The sequence below is a fragment of the Rhinatrema bivittatum genome, chromosome 7 (assembly GCF_901001135.1).
Source record: "Rhinatrema bivittatum chromosome 7, aRhiBiv1.1, whole genome shotgun sequence".
Taxonomy (NCBI): domain Eukaryota; kingdom Metazoa; phylum Chordata; class Amphibia; order Gymnophiona; family Rhinatrematidae; genus Rhinatrema; species Rhinatrema bivittatum.
Window position 1 is genome coordinate 139716159 of NC_042621.1, and position 15998 is coordinate 139732156.

Genomic DNA, 15998 nt, shown 5'->3' on the forward strand with positions numbered 1-15998 from the left:
GTTGGTACTAGCATGTACCATGACAGCTGGCTCCTCCCCAGGACTGTTTAAAATCTTATCTAGGTCACTTGAGGTCTGCGACCTTCACACCAGTCAGGCACGTTATCAAGCAGTCCTCACATCCGCCAGCCACACATTTCTAATAACTTGCCAGCTATGATGACCATCCTAAATTTTTCCTTCTGAGCACAAATCCTTGGAGACATATCTTTGGTGTGAGAGGATAATACATCACCTGGCGAGCAGGTCCTACCTACAGGAACACTTCTTGCAACACCCAAGTTGATGCGCTCCATCCAGGTGACTTTGCTGTTCCAAGGCAGCACAGGGGTTTCCACTCTATATTTATCTTTCTACTTCATGTCTACCACTCTAACCTACACAGATCAGACTCATTCTCAGAAAGCCTGGAGCTCTTTGCACCGAGCACACGCATACAACCTCTCACCAATTAGTAGATATTCATAAATGTGGCACTCTGTAAAAGACCGGAAAACCCCATCTCGCTGCTGGACTGCTGTTGCATCTTAACATTGAGCTAGTTTAGATTGCTAAGAGAGTAGGGATGCTTAAATTAGTCTTTTAAATTTGAGATTTATTTAATGTTAATTTGGCAAGGGAAGAATCATGAGCAGTGAGTCACCTCCTTGTTATAGATAAATCACTGGTTGTTGGTGTGAAAATCTCTCTTGTTCTCTTAAAAGGGATAAGAGTGTAAATCAAAGAACGTGCTTGTGGGAGGAAGGAAGAGACACTAAAAAATCAACCTTTACCTTTTCTTTCAGAAGTATGGAGCACAATTTTGCATCCATAGTCACATTTAATATAGCATACAGTAATATTGACAGTCCTACATATTGGCATTGAAGAACATCAAATCTTTAAATTTCTAAAATGGAAGTCTACCTCACTGACTAGACAATGCATTCTACAATGTAGATCCAATAACAAAGGCCCTGGATCTAGTTTCCTATAATACGGGCCAATATAGTAAACCTCGCGGGAGAGCACATAGGCCACTTGCCTGTGCGCGCGATTCAGTAACTTTATTTAAATTAGGGCCCGCGGTAAAAAGAGGCGCTAGGAACACTAGCGCATCCCTAGCGCCTCTTTTTTTTTTTTTTGCCGGAAGTGGCGGCTGTCAGCGACAGCCGACGCTCAATTTTGCCGGCGTCTATTCTCAAACCCGCTGACAGCCACGGGTTCGGAAACCGGACGCCGGCAAAATTGAGCATCCAGTTTTCAAGCTGCGGACCCATTTTAAATTTTTTTAAAACTTTTTTTAACTTTTGGGTGCACAGAAAAGCAGTTTTTACTGCTTTTCTGTGCATTTCCCTGGCGCCAGCAGAAATTAATGCCTACCTTTTGGGTAGGCACTAATTTCTTAAAGTAAAATGTGCGGCTTGGATGCACATTTTACTTACTGTATCGCGTGGGAATGACTAATAGGGCCATCAACATGCATTTGCATGTTGCGGGCGCTATTAGTCTCTGGGGGGGGGGGGGAAGGGTTTGGACGCGCATTTTCGACGCGCTATTACCCCTTACTGAATAAGGGGTAAAGCTAGCGCGTCCAAATGCCGGTTAACAGTGCGCTCCACCGGGCCCAACCAGTCAGTCTTCTGTTTGGACAGAGCTTTCATACCCCACATGCTGAACTAGTTTTGACAACAATTGCTGGGAAACCTATCTTCATGCCTTATGCTCACAAGGAACCTGGAGTATTTAAGAAAGTGTTGCCACATAAAGTTTTTAGAACTAAAGGCTGTATTCAATGCTTTTTGTGTTTGAGAATTGGCTAAAAGATCAAATAGTCAAAATACACACACTTGAGTACTGTATAAACAAGCAAGGAGGCATGGGCTCTCTGAATTTCTGCAAAGAATTATGCAAGATATGGATATGGGCAGCAGAAAATTACATTTAATTGCAGAATGACCTAGAAGATATTTTGTCATTGACTTCAACTTCACAAAATCTATTTATCCAGACATTGAACTGTCTTTTTTTCAGTTGGGGAACTCCATGAATAGATCTTTTTTGTATTGCCTATAAACAAGCCATCTCGAAATGATCTAGCATTTGATGCTTTTCTCCTTCCAAAGAGAACACACCTTCTCTGTGCATTTCCATCCCTTCCACTCTTTCTGCAAACTATCTTCAAGCTAAGGAAAGGAAAGATGATTCTCATTACAGTTTGGGCTTCAGATATGGTTCCCATGGCTGCAGAGATTGGAGGTATTCCCTCCGAAACATCTCAGAATATTTCCAACTTTAAATATGTAACCCAGGCATTTCGCAGGTTACCAGTAAGCCCTGGGTATTTAGTAACAGTGTCAGCTAGTCAGAGGAGAATGGATTTGGGAGGTCCATGTGGGGTTTGCCATGGCCATCCCAGTTGTAATACTATATAACTGCGCCCTTGCCACAACTTGGGAGGCAGTACTTCGGGTTTAGTACTGAAGATAGATGTGAGTTCGATTTTTATTTTACAGGTCCAGCCGGTGTCAGCCAGGCAAACCCTACTTGGTGGTCCCGGCCAGGGTTGGAAGGGTTCCTTTTCAGTACACAACCTGTCTCAGTTATTCCCCTCTGTCATTTTTTGGAACTTTTACACTCTAAGTATTGGGGCCTCTCTGGAGCCTGTTCAGAGCCTGGTTTTAGGCCTGGGCAGGTTAGGGAAGACCTGCCGTCCGTGTGAGCCTCTGTGAGGAAGGGTTGTAATGACCTGCTGGGAGCCAACTCAGACTTTTCCTGAGTTTTGTAAACCTAATTTCAAGATCAAGGTCAGAAGTTCTGACTGCCCTTTCGTCTTGCTGAGAACTTAAGAGTCTGTTCCTGGAGTTCCTCCCATCAGGGAACCAAAAGAAAGAAAACAAGGACTGCATCAGTAACTAAGACTAATCCAACAAACTGTGAGTAAAGGCAAAGCCTACTATTTGTCACCCAACCGGTGCTTCCAAACCCTTGGGGGGGGGGAGGGAGAAGCTTATCTCAAAATATCCTTGCTGGTTGAAAGGAGTGGTTCTGTCCATCAAAAGGACACCCTGCCCACCTGGGGATCCTATTTTCCAAGCCCTGAAGGGCAGGAATTCCCCTGGCTGGTTTTTGACCTTCCTGCACAGATTGAGGAGGAAATTAAGATGTTGTACTGCTGCGAATTAAGATTGTGCCAGTTTCACCATTTTCATCAGTAAATATTCATTTGGACACTAACCTAGTGACTCCAGTCTTTCTTTGGCACACCCAGCACACTGTGGGACAGACATACATTAGTTGCCCCAGGGAAATAATAAAAGGAGACAAGGAAAGCCACCCTTAGCTCTTAGGGTCTTGGGAGTTAACTCCCACACTCGACCAAGGATCCAGTCCCTGGAAGGAAGACTCAGTGTTCAAGCTAGCCTGGGAAGGGTTCCTGTCCCCACGTGAACAACATTTTTATGGCCCTTACTGGATCTGCACACTAGACCAGAGTGGGGTTAAAGTTACATGAAATAACGAATCGCTCCTTCACCCAAATCTTCATTCTCTCGCTGTAACAGCATGGATGTTGAGAGCGGATTTATTTATGCCTTTTCTGGAAGAAATAAATGACGTGATTTTAGCAGCAAGAAAAACTTCCACTAATGCTCAGATTTTATTTGTTAAAAAAAAAAAATTATATACCGCTTTCAAGTCCAAACATTGACTAAAGCAGTGTACATATAGATAAAATATACATCAAATCATAATTACAATCAACTGACTTAGAATTAAAAATAAAATTAAAAAAAGAAACTTTAAAAGAAAGATTTTCCTAATGATGTGCCAGTTGTAAACTAGATTTTTACTATTCAACATCTTTTATCCTTCAGTATCTTAGCCTTTCCATTTCAGGACTTGCGTCTAACTCTGTCAAAGGTCGTATAAGTGCTTAGAGCAGTTTATCACAGATACATTGACACTCAACCTATTTCCCAACACCCTATTATACAGATGGTTCATTAAAAGCTTATATAACCTTTGCCCTCCAATTAAAATCCCTCCTAACTAATAGGATCTCATAATTTGGGCAATATTGTTTGCTCCATTTGAACTGCTTGCTAATTCATCTCAAGTATCTATCCTGGAAGGTATTCTTAATAGCAGTGATTTCAGTACATAGAGTAAGTGAGCTTCAGGCCTTTTAATCAAATTTTCAAAAATAGGGTTGTTCTAGGAATTCATCCTAAGTATTTACAAAGGATTGTATTTCAATTTCATCTTGATCAATCCATTGTTTTGCCAGCATTTTTTCCCAAACCTTACTTCATCCGCTACACTACAATGGAGTTTTGTTAATTTACTTAAAGGACTAAATCTTTCAGAAAATCTACTCAACTTTCCTCTTCTATGATTAAGGCGGATGAAGCTTGCCAATTATGAAACAAATGTTATCTGCAAGGTGTTGACTGTATATCTTTGTTTTGTTCAGTGTGACAAACAACTTTCTATAAAGGTCAAAGCCCATCAAATCAGAACAACATTAGTAGCCCATCTTAGACTGACTTTGTACAGGATATTTGCAAAGCAGCCAAATGGCTTCTGTTCATACTTTTACAAAGCAGTACTATTTAGAAGAAGATTCTAGCAAAGAGAGTATTTTTGGACAAGCAATGCAAAAAAAAAATATATATATATAATAATTATACTAAAGCATCCACTTTCTCTCCATTCTCTATTGGGTTGCAATAAAAAAAAAAACCAAACATTTTTAAGACTTTCATTGCAATTCTCAGCTTGGGAGTCTCCACTTGTGTGACTGGATTCGTCCTGCTTGTCCACGGAGAAAGTGAAGTTGTTTACCTGTAACAGGTATTCTCTGTAGACAGTAGGATAAACCAGCTACACAATCCTACCCTCCTCTACTGGAGATGAAGCTTAGCTAGGGATGTGACTGAGGAGGCTTATGCCGCAGCAGTGACTACATGCCAATTTGCACGCATATTCGAGCTTTAGGTTTTTTTGAACTCTAGAGAGAGCAAGTTCCATGTTGGTGTCATCAGTGTCGCCCACTTGTGTGGCTTGTTTGTCTTACTGTCCTACAGAGAACACTTGTTAAAGGTAAGTAACTTCACTTTATGAATTGCAGGGCCTTTGTATGCCTTCCTAATACTTTTTAGAAGCATAAAGTGCAGCTGGTTCAGAAAAAGGGGCAAGCAAAGCTTTTGAGCTTGGCTTGCACAGTAGCTTCCAGTGAGGGATTGGTATAGTCTCTGAAGACGAGCAGTTTTACTTAGTTGAACAAGCAGTCATCAGAGAGTACCAGTTAAAAGTAAGCAACTTTGCTTTATCCTCCTATCATTTTGCCTCCCTAACATCTAACCAGTAAAATGAACTTGTGAATGTATCCTGATGTAACATATTAGGTGTTTACCCAAAAATAAGGAGGACATTTCAGGAAAAATGACTGATTTATGTTTTGCTCTCTGCCTGAAACATGTAGAAACCAAATTATGTGCAGTATTTTAACTTACTGTTAAAAAGGGGAGCATGCTGTTTAATTGAACTTGCTGTTATTTGTAGTGAAATTATGTACAGGAACCATTGGACATGGTTTTGCAGCTCTGAGGATTTATTTTGTTTCCTGTCCCCACAACAGATGCATCAGCAAGGAATTCTGAAAACAGATGATCTGATCACACGTTTCTTTCGCCTGTGCACAGAAATGTGTGTTGAAATCAGCTACCGTGCCCAGGCAGAGCAGCAACATAATCCTGCTGCCAACCCCACAATGATCCGAGCTAAGTGCTATCACAACCTGGATGCTTTTGTGCGACTCATTGCACTTCTGGTGAAGCATTCAGGGGAAGCTACTAACACAGTCACCAAAATCAACCTGTTGAATAAGGTGAGTTGGTCTAGAGCCTCCAGTATGACAAAAGTGGTATATGCGAACTTGTGTAGTAATGATTGGCTTAATGAGCCTGACTGATCAATTTTCTTCAACCTAATTCATTCTAGTGAGAAAATAATGAAATGAGTTTGTCTTGCATAGTTATTTTTCTACTTTTTCTGAAGACAAGCAGGTTCATCTAGTCTAGAGGATCTCAACCCGAGCCTTGGGGCTCCCCTATCCAGTCTGGTTTCCAGAATATCCACCATCAATGTGTAGGAAATATATTTGCATGCCATGTATGCTGATGTATCTCATGCAATTTCATTGTGAAATCCTGAAAACTAGACTAGTATGGGAATCCTGAAATTTTGGTGTGGTATCCTTGTGTCCTTGGAGAAGCGCCTGAAGCATGATTTGGCGCTTAACAATCCCCAAGGACCAGAGTAAGGATCACTTACCTTATCACATGTATGTTATGTAACCACTGCACAAAACAGGCAATCCTTTCATAGATTTCTGGAAAGGCCTTAAAGTTGCTGAGGGTAGCTGTGGCCCTGCAGCTCCCTTCAGTTTTTCTGACTTGTGCCAAAAATGTCAGGTATTTGAAAGCATGCTCCTTTAGCAACCCCTGCAGTTTTCTTATCTATTTATTTATTTATACAGTTTTTACAAATTCTTACATGTCAATATTAAGGCATTCATAATTAATAATAGGAGTTCCATCCTTCAGCATAATAACAAAAATCTATGCATTTGCCCTTTATAAGGAATCTGAAGATCCTAGATACAATCAAACTGGGAGCATTTAAGAAACATTTACAGTGAAACAGGTGGATTTAAATGTCACTTTCTATATACCTATGACAACCTGGATATAATATATTATATTATTTTTTAACAATCTTGAATCCAAGAATTTTCTAAGCTCAGATGGTTCTAGAAATACATATCGTTCATTTAGATGTTTTATAATGCATTTACAAGGAAAATAAACAGTCATCTGGGCCCCCAGTTTAACTTCTGAGCCCATCTGAATAAAATTTCTCCTTATTTGGGTGTTCTTGGTAATGTCTGGGTACATCCAAAACTTTTCTCGGTTTCTTAGAAATAATTTTAAAATATTATCTCTATCCTCCATTTTCTGAAACCTCACACACAAAGTACCTCTTGACAGAACTTGATCTTCCATAGATTCTTCTAAATAATTTGTGAGATTGTCTAGTTGTTGGGATTGATTTATTACATTACCATTTTCCTTCTTTTTTACAATATAAAAGATTTTTTCTATTAAAGGAATTTTTTCCAGGGAAATTAATAAATTTTCAACTAAAAATCTTTTAAACTGTTCCATAGGAGATATTAATTTAACAGAAGGAAAATTCAAAATACTAAGATTATGTCGTAAATTATTCTCAATCAACTCCAATCTTCTTGAATTTGCTGTTTCCCCCTTTATTAATCCTATTTGAACTTCCTGAACCTGCTATAGCTGTTTTTCTAAACTCTCACGCTTATCTGAATTTTTCTTTACTTTTTCGTCTAAGATTTTCCCTTGAACTTGTACTTCAGACATTTTCACTTCTAAATTATTCATAGAAATTTTCAAGTCTATTAACACCTCCCATATATTTTCCAAAGTAATCCCATGATTATCTTTCACTTGAGAGCTTTTCTTCTTGACTATATTTTCTCCAGGTTGCGGGTAGTAATCTGTCTTCAAAACTGAAGTTGAGGGATCCATAGACAAGCTTTTTTCTCCGTTATGCTTCTCTACATCTACCAATGGGCAGTCACTGAAACTTCCTCGTATCCCCACTTCTAAGCCATTTCCTCCCCCAATGCTAGGTAGCAAAACCACATCTTCAGTAGGGATTGTCGCCTCTGGATTTGGTTTATAAGTGAGTTTAGGTGGTTCTGGAGTCAAAGGTGCTCCTGGGCTTAAGGAGATCTGATGCTGTTCCTGGGATATCAGAATCTGCTCCTGCTCTGTATCCAAGTCGGAACTCCCTGGAGTATTTACATTTAAAGATTTGAGAAAATTTTCAATTAATGGTTGAGAAGGGGGAAGATTAAGAACAGTTGGGGTCTCCGGACGCAATCTGCCCTTTCTCTTTGTATGGGGCATATTGGAGCGGCAATAGGTTAATATCTTCTCAAAACACACCTTATGTTTAATCTAGGTTCTCAGTTGGGGGTAGTGAGAGATTATAACAAGAGACTTACTTACTATTAATGAAGTATTTCATCTGACTTTCTATTGTTCTCACGAATCCAAAACAAAGCCGCGTGCCGAAGACGACTGTGCTCTGCAGGGGGAGCCGGTTTTAGCCTTACCGGCCCCTCCCTTTGTCGTCAGAGCGCGGGAACCAGGAAGTGAGGCAACAACCAGCGAATCAGACGCCTCAGAATAGGTAAAATTGTTGCAAGAAATTCAAAGTTACAAGGGTGGAAATCCCTCTTCCCCTTTCAGTCTCTATCGCCTCTCACTCCCCCTTCTTATCAATTTTGCCTACATTTCATGCTTTTGTTTCTTCCCTGTCCCCCACCCCCTTAGTTTTCCTAGTCCTTTTTGGCATTTTGTAAGTTTTCTTCATGTTTTATCATTTGCTGAGTGTCTGCTCATTTTTAACCCTCACCCTCATAGGTGTGCTATACTTTCTAATTGATCACATATTTGTAGTCTTCAGTAGCCATAAATTAAAAAATTTTTGCTTTTTCTCACAATGTCAAAGAAACAGGCCAGCAGCTTTAAATTCTGTCCCAAGTGCAAAAAAAAGTACATTAACAGACCATCAAGAGATTTGTTACACATGTGTTGGGCAAGGCTGCAGTGCATCAAGCTGCAGCATATATGTAAGGATTTTGCTCCCAGTAGTTAAGGCCCAACAAGTTAAGGACCTTGCGAAGAAATAAGTCCATCTTCACATTGCTGGCCCCAAGAGTTTTGACATAAGGACTCCAGGAGCTGCACTGAACATGGGTGTCAAGGCTACATTGAAGAAACCCTTAGCCTCTGTGCCTCTTTGACCAGAGGATATGATCAGGAAATGTCATGTTCTCCCTCCCTCAGTTTTTGAGCTAGGATGAAGGCTCTAGGTATTTTGAGTATGAAGTTGAAGAGGGGAAAGTAGAAGCTCAGAAGCAACACACCTCTTCAATGAATGGCTTTGAGCATGGATGTGCAAGAGGCTCTGTATCCTATACAGCCATGTCTAGAGGTGAGCTCCCAGGCTAAAATATTGCTGCTACTCATCTCCCTCTAGCCAGACTGTAGCCTTTGATTCCATCCTCCAAAGATCCATGGAGGACATCTGCTCCCCTACCAAGCCAACCTTGAGAGCAATAAATTCATATGCCAGGGCTGCCCCAAACCTGTTTTGGTGCTGTTTATGCTGAACTGAAGTCAAGGATTCAGAGCATTGACCCTTTCCTGCACCTTTGTGCCAGTTTGCCCCAACACCCCAGGAGACTATCTTCAGGCCTCATTTGTCTTTGACTTCAGAATTGGTGCATTTCCAAACATCTGTTCAGTATGTCCTTTCTGAATTAAGCCTGATAATTATGTCTGTCAGTCATATTCTGAAGAAATATTCTTACTTTTTCGGGCCCATCTCCACATTAAGCATGAAATTAGTATCTCTGAAAACCTCATTCCCATTTTTTTAAATATATCTTATTCATTTTATGAATGCAAACATATAGAACATTATATACATGCTGGGTATACCCACAATACACTGACATTCAGAGGAGGTGTAAAACCATCTACTGACTTTCCAGCAGTATTATACAGATAAGAGAACATTGTATTACTTGCAGTACTTTTCAGTCGCAAAAATCCCATCTTTTCTTTAACAGAAGATAGTTGGGATCAGGTATTCAGAGTTGCAGGTTGAAGGTGAGCCTAGGATGCTGCTTCTTGGTTTCCTCAAGTACCTGGATAACCTCAAAGTTGGCAGCAGCACCAATCTACTCATTAAGGCTTATGAAAGAGGATATAGGAAATGCCACACACTTTCCTTATGGGTGAGAAAACAGACACAAACTATGACATTCATTCAGCTGAAGGATTTGACAAGCCCCCCCAGTTAACCACATAATTATAGTTGAATCTGTCATGAAAAGGGCAAAGAAATGAACTTTTATAATCAATGCCTCCAGGATGTGATTCTCAATTTTTTCAGGAAAACAAAAATTAGAATGTTCTAGTCTCATGTAGTATTTTACTAATCTACATGATACAGTATTTGTACTCAAACCTAGAGGTGGCTCAGGATTTCTCCCTCAAGAGAATCAGATGGTCTTCTGTAATCTGTAGACTGGTGAGAAGTGTCAGTCACGTGATCCGCAAGAACAGCAGTGCTTTTGAGATGACATTGAGAGAATCTAAAATCAGATTGATAGATTAAAGACAAACAAATCACTAGAATCGGATGGTATTCATCCAAGAATTCTGAAGGAACTCAAACATGAAACTGCAGACCTCATTCTGGTGATCTGCAACCTATCATTTTAAACAGCCACAATACCATAAGATTGAAGGGTGACCAATGTGATGTCAATTTTTAAAAAGGGTTCCAGAAAACTATAGGAGGCTGAGTGACATCAGAACTGGGCAAAATGATAGAAGGTAGTCTTAAAAACAAAGTTACTGACTACAGACAAATATGGTTTAGTGGAAGAGTATCAACATGGTTTTTGCAAAGAGAAGTCTTGCCTCACCAATTTACTAGATTTGGTTTTAGAAGGTGTAAAATACAAGGCTAACAGTGTATTTAAGTTTTCAGAAATCAAGCAGTGAGACGCCTCAGGAAATCAGGAGGTCATGGGGATAGGAGGCTGTGTTCTATTGTGGATTGGTAACTGGATAAAAGGAAACAAAGGACAGTACTAAATTATCAGTTTTCCCCTCTGCTCCATTTCTGGCCAGGAATTTTTCTGTGCATCAAAAGTACAAATTCAACAAAAAAGTATCCCCTGTTTCAGACTTCCCCCTCTGGGGAGCCTTCTACCTCGTCAGAACCTCCTGAGCAGTATCAGCTATTTCCACCACAGGGGACAACTCGGGAGGAGATGCAGCACGTTCCCCTTGATATCCCTTGCCCTACGGAACAGAAGTTAAAATGGCCATGATTCCCGCACTGAGAGCAAAGCAGAACTTCTTGCTTCAACTGCAGGCAGAGTCTGCTTCTTGCTCACAGCTTTTTTTTTTCCCCCTCAATCGCGGCAACAGCAACCCTGGAGCTGCCCTTCCCATGGCCGATGCACAGACCCGAGGGTTGCAGCTTAACCTGGGAAGCCCCACAAGCTTTGCTGTTTTTAATGCGCTCGGTGGGAGCTGCCCATCATGGAGCCATGTGCAATCACACTGTTGGCAGAACATGTCACAATCCTCTGAGAGACTGCTTCATTCATGAGCCACCCCTGGGCCTAGATTCACCACTTTAGTGCACTCTCCCTGATAGTTTACAGATTTCCAATAACAGGACTACAATTTCATTTCTCCATTCTTTCAGCATTCTTTCAGCATTCTGGAAGGTATACCATCTGGTCTGTGATTTGCTACTTTTTCATTTGTCAGTTAGCCCTTTGTTTTGAGGGTTACAGAGATGACTATCTTTCCTATGACAGGGAGAACTGCACGGAAAGATGTTCAGGACAGGAGTAAAGAGATGCTTGGGCATGTTTATGCTGGATGCAGCAGATACCAGTGAGCAGTACAGACAAAGGGCTATCTGGTGAGACTGGAAGCTGGTCTTGCCTTTAAAATGAATGCTGTTTAGGATTAGAAACTTGTCCAAGAGGATGACTGCTTCTGTGTTGGCCAGGCAGTGGCTTTAGCTGAATAATCTGACTGTGATATGCCCTCCAAGGCAAGATTGAATAAGCTGTCTTTCTGGGGCAAACTTTTCTTTGACAGAGACCTACAGAAGTTAATGATTCTAGGAGAGAAAATCAATTTCGTAACTTGCCAGAAGATAAGCCCAAAGGCTTTCAGAAGGGAGATGCAAATAGGGAAAAATAATGCCAACTACAAGTATATGATGATGGGTTCTGAACTGGGGGTCACTATCAGGTCGATACAGTAAAGTGTGCTCCGTCGGAGCGCACTGTCAGCCTGCTCTGGACGCGTGTTTTCCCTTACCCCTTATTCAGTAAGGGGAGGAAAACACGCGGCCCACCCGCGGCACCTAATAGCGCCCTCAACATGCAAATGCATGTTGATGGCCCTATTAGGTATGCGCGCGGGATCCAGTAAGTAAAATGTGCAGCCAAGCCGCACATTTTACTCTAAGAAATTAGCGCCGACCCAAAGGTCGGCGCTAATTTCTTCCGGCGCCAGGAAAGTGCACAGAAAAGCAGTAAAAACTGCTTTTCTGTGCACCCTCCGACTTAATATCATAGCGATATTAAGTCGGAGGTCCCCAAAAGCAAAAAAAAGTAAAAAAAAAAAAAAAAAATTTGAATTCGGCCCGCGGCTGTCGGGCCGAAACCCGGACGCTCAATTTTGCCGGCGTCCGGTTTCCGAGCCCGTGGCTGTCAGCGGGCTCGAGAACCGAAGCCGGCAAAATTGAGCGTCGGCTGTCAAACCCGCTGACAGCCGCCGCTCCTGACAAAAAGGAGGCGCTAGGGACGCGCTAGTGTCCCTAGCGCCTCCTTTTCCCCGTTTTTCCCGCGTCACCTCATTTAAATACTGAATCGCCCGCACCAGCGAAGGGCCGGAGCGCGCGCCGGGAGAGCGGGCGTTCGTCCGCTCTCCCGCGGTCTTACAGTATCGACCTGTATGTAGGACAGGGATGGCAAACTCCCAATCCTCAAGTGCCACAAACAGGCCATGTTTTCAGGATAACTACAATGAATGAGGATGAGAGGCTATACAATCTAGGGTTCTTCAGCTTGGAAAAGAGATGGCTGAGAGGGGACATAAGAACATAAGAAATTGCCATGCTGGGTCAGACCAAGGGTCCATCAAGCCCAGCATCCTGTTTCCAACAGAGGCCAAACCAGGCCACAAAACCCTGGCAACTTCCCACCAAGGAGATACCATGTTTATAAAATCATGAGTGGTGTGGAACAAGTAGAGATTATACAAAGTACTTTTTCACTCAGCACACTGTCATGCTATGGAATTTGTTTCCAAAGGACTTGAAAAAGGTGACTAGCATAGCGGGGTTTAGAAGAGATTTGGACAAGTTCCTGGAGGAAAATTCATACCATATTATTAGCCAGGTAGATTAAAGATATCTATTGCTATCTTTGTTAGTGAGTACCGTATTTTTCGCTCCATAAGAAGCACTCCCCCCCCCCCCCCCCCCCCCCCCAAAAAAAAAGTGGTGGAAAATGCCTGTGCGTCTTATGGAGCAAATATTAAAAAAAACAAACCAAAAACCAACCAATGTTTTTTTTTTTGTGTTTTTTTTTTGGTCCCCATTCCCCATCCCAACTCTTTAAATTTAATTTACAGCCCCCCACCCTCCTGACACCCCCCCCTCCCCTCCCAAGACTTGCCAAAAGTCCCTGTGGTCCAGCGGGGGTCCGGAGCGATCTCCTGCACTTGGGCTGTCGGCTGCCAGTATTCAAAATGGCGTCGATAGCCTTTGCCCTTACTATGTCACAGGGGCTACCGGTACCAATAGTCGGCCCCTGTCACATGGTAGGAGCAATGGATGGCCGACGCCACCTTATGCTCCTACCATGTGACAGGGGCCGAACAATGGCACCGGTAGCCCCTGTGACATAAGGGCAAAGGCTATCGACGCCATTTTGAATACAGGCAGCCGACAGCCCATGTGCAGGAGATCGCTCCGGACCCCCGCTGGACCACCAGGAACTTTTGGCAAGTCTTGGGGGGCGGGGGGGGTCAGGAGGGTGGAGGGTTGTAGTTAGTTAAATTTAAAGGGTTGGGATGGGGAATGGGGACAAAAAAAACCATTTTAGCCCTACCCTAATTTGCTCCTTAAGATGCACAGACGCCCGGGAACAGAGCCGGTTTAGCACACCATTTTTTTTTTTTTTCATTTTCCCGCTCTGAATCCTAGATGCGTCTTATGGAGCGAAAAATGCGGTAAAAGGAATTATATCTACTTTATGGGTTCTGCCAGGTATTTGTGACTTGGATTGGCCATTGTCAGAGATAGGGTGCTGGGCTTAATTGTCCTTGGTCTGACTCAGCATGGCAATTCTTTTATGTTATGAATTCCTAGTAGGCTCAAATTTCAAAAGGCAAGGCCTGAAAGAGGAATGTCCACACAGTGTGCAGTAGCAACAGGTTTCTGTCCTTTCATGCAGGTAGAAGAAACTCAAGAGATAGCATAGGGGAATCCAATCGGTTGCCCCAGTTTTATGGGAAATGGATCTAAATCACATTGGACCAGTGCATGAGAAGATTACACCTTAAAATGTTTTCATCAGATGCCTTTAGTCTCCCTCTTACATTCACCAGTAAAGGGAGAAGGCAGTAAAGGTCATTCTGAATCACTTTTTTCAATTTGGCATGGTGGTTCCAGTTCCAAGGCAGGAATGGGAATACAGAAGATATTTATTTCATTGCTCCCTAGGAGGATACATTCAGGCCCATTCTGGACTTGGCGCAGGTGAATGAAGCCTTAACAGTCTCTCATTTCAGAATGGAAATGCTGAGCTCTGTAATTGTAATGGTGCGAGAGAATTTATCATTCCGGATGTCTCGGATGCATATCTACAAGTATTGATCCCTTTGCTTTTTCCACATTTTGTTACTTTTCGGCCTTATTCTAAAATGGATAATCATTTTTTCCTCTCCTCAATCTACACACAATAACCCAGAATGACAAAGCAAAATCAGGTTTGTAGAAGTTTGTGAAAATTAACAAAAATCCCTGAAATATCACATTTACATAAGTATTCAGACCCTTTACTCAGTACTTTGTTGAGGCATCTTTTGCAGCAATTACAGCCTCAAATCATCTCTGCTATGATGCTACAATCTTGGCAGACCTGGATTTGGAGATTTTCTCCCATTCTTCTCTGCAGATCATCTAAAGCTCTGTCATGTTTTATGGGGAGCGTCGATGCACAGCTATTTTCAGGTCTCTCCAGAGATTTCTGATTGGGTTCAAGTTTGGATTCTGGCTGGGCCACTTGATATGCACAGACTTATGCCGAAGCCATTCCTGCATAGTCTTGGCTGTGTACTTAGGGTTGTTGTACTGTTGGAAGTTGAATCATCTCACCAGTCTGTGGTCTAGAGTGCTGTGGTGCAAATTTTCATCTAGGATCTCTCTGTACTTTGCTCCATTCATCTTTCCCTCAATCCTGACTAGTCTCCCAGTTCCTACAGCTGAAAATCATTCCCACAGTAAGATGCTGCCACCACCATGCTTCACTGTAGGGATGGTATTTGCTAGGTGACGAGCAGTGCATAGTTTCCTCCAGACATGCCTTGAATTCAAGCCAAAGAGTTCAGTCTTAGTTTCATCAGACCAGAGATTCTTGTTTCTCATGCTTTGAGAGTCCTTTAAGTGCCTTTTAGCAAACTCCAAGTGGCCTGTCATGTGCCTTTTACTGAGGAGTGGCTTCTGTCTGGCCACTCTACCATAAAGGCCTGATTGATGGAGTGCTGGAGAGATGGTTGTCTGTCTTAAGGTTCTCCCATCTCCACAACGGAACTCTGGAGCTCTGTCAGAGTGACCATTGCGTCCTTGGTCTTCCTCCCTGACCAAGATCCTTCTCCCCCGATTGCTCAGATTGGGCAGGTGGCCAGCTGTAGGAAGAGTCCTGGTGGTTCTAAATTTCTTCCATATTAGAATGGTGGAGGCCACGGTGTTCTTCGGGACCTTCAATGCTGCAACATTTGTTTTTTGTGCCCTTCCCCACATCTGTACTTCAACACAATCCTGTCCCGGAGGTCTATAGGCAATTCATTTGACTTCATGGCTTTGATTTTGTTCTGACATGCACTGTCAACTGTGGAACTTTATATAGACAGGTGTGTACATTTCCAAATCATGTCCAATCCATTGAATTTATCATAGGTGACTTCCAATCTAGTTGGAAAAACATCTCAAGGAATAAATGGAAACAGGATGAACCTGAGCTCAAATTTAAGTGTCATGGCTGAATGTAACAAAATGTGGAAAAAGTGAAGGAATCTGAATACTTC

The 15998-nt window shown here is 42.2% G+C and overlaps 1 protein-coding gene across 1 annotated transcript in view; it reads left to right on the forward strand.

Moving 5' to 3' along the window:
- The window catches only part of CNOT1 (CCR4-NOT transcription complex subunit 1), a 987642-nt gene that overhangs the window by 880344 nt on the left and 91300 nt on the right, over positions 1-15998 (forward strand). The window contains 1 exon segment of the mRNA XM_029609242.1: positions 5621-5869. Coding sequence (XP_029465102.1) covers positions 5621-5869 — 249 coding nt within the window.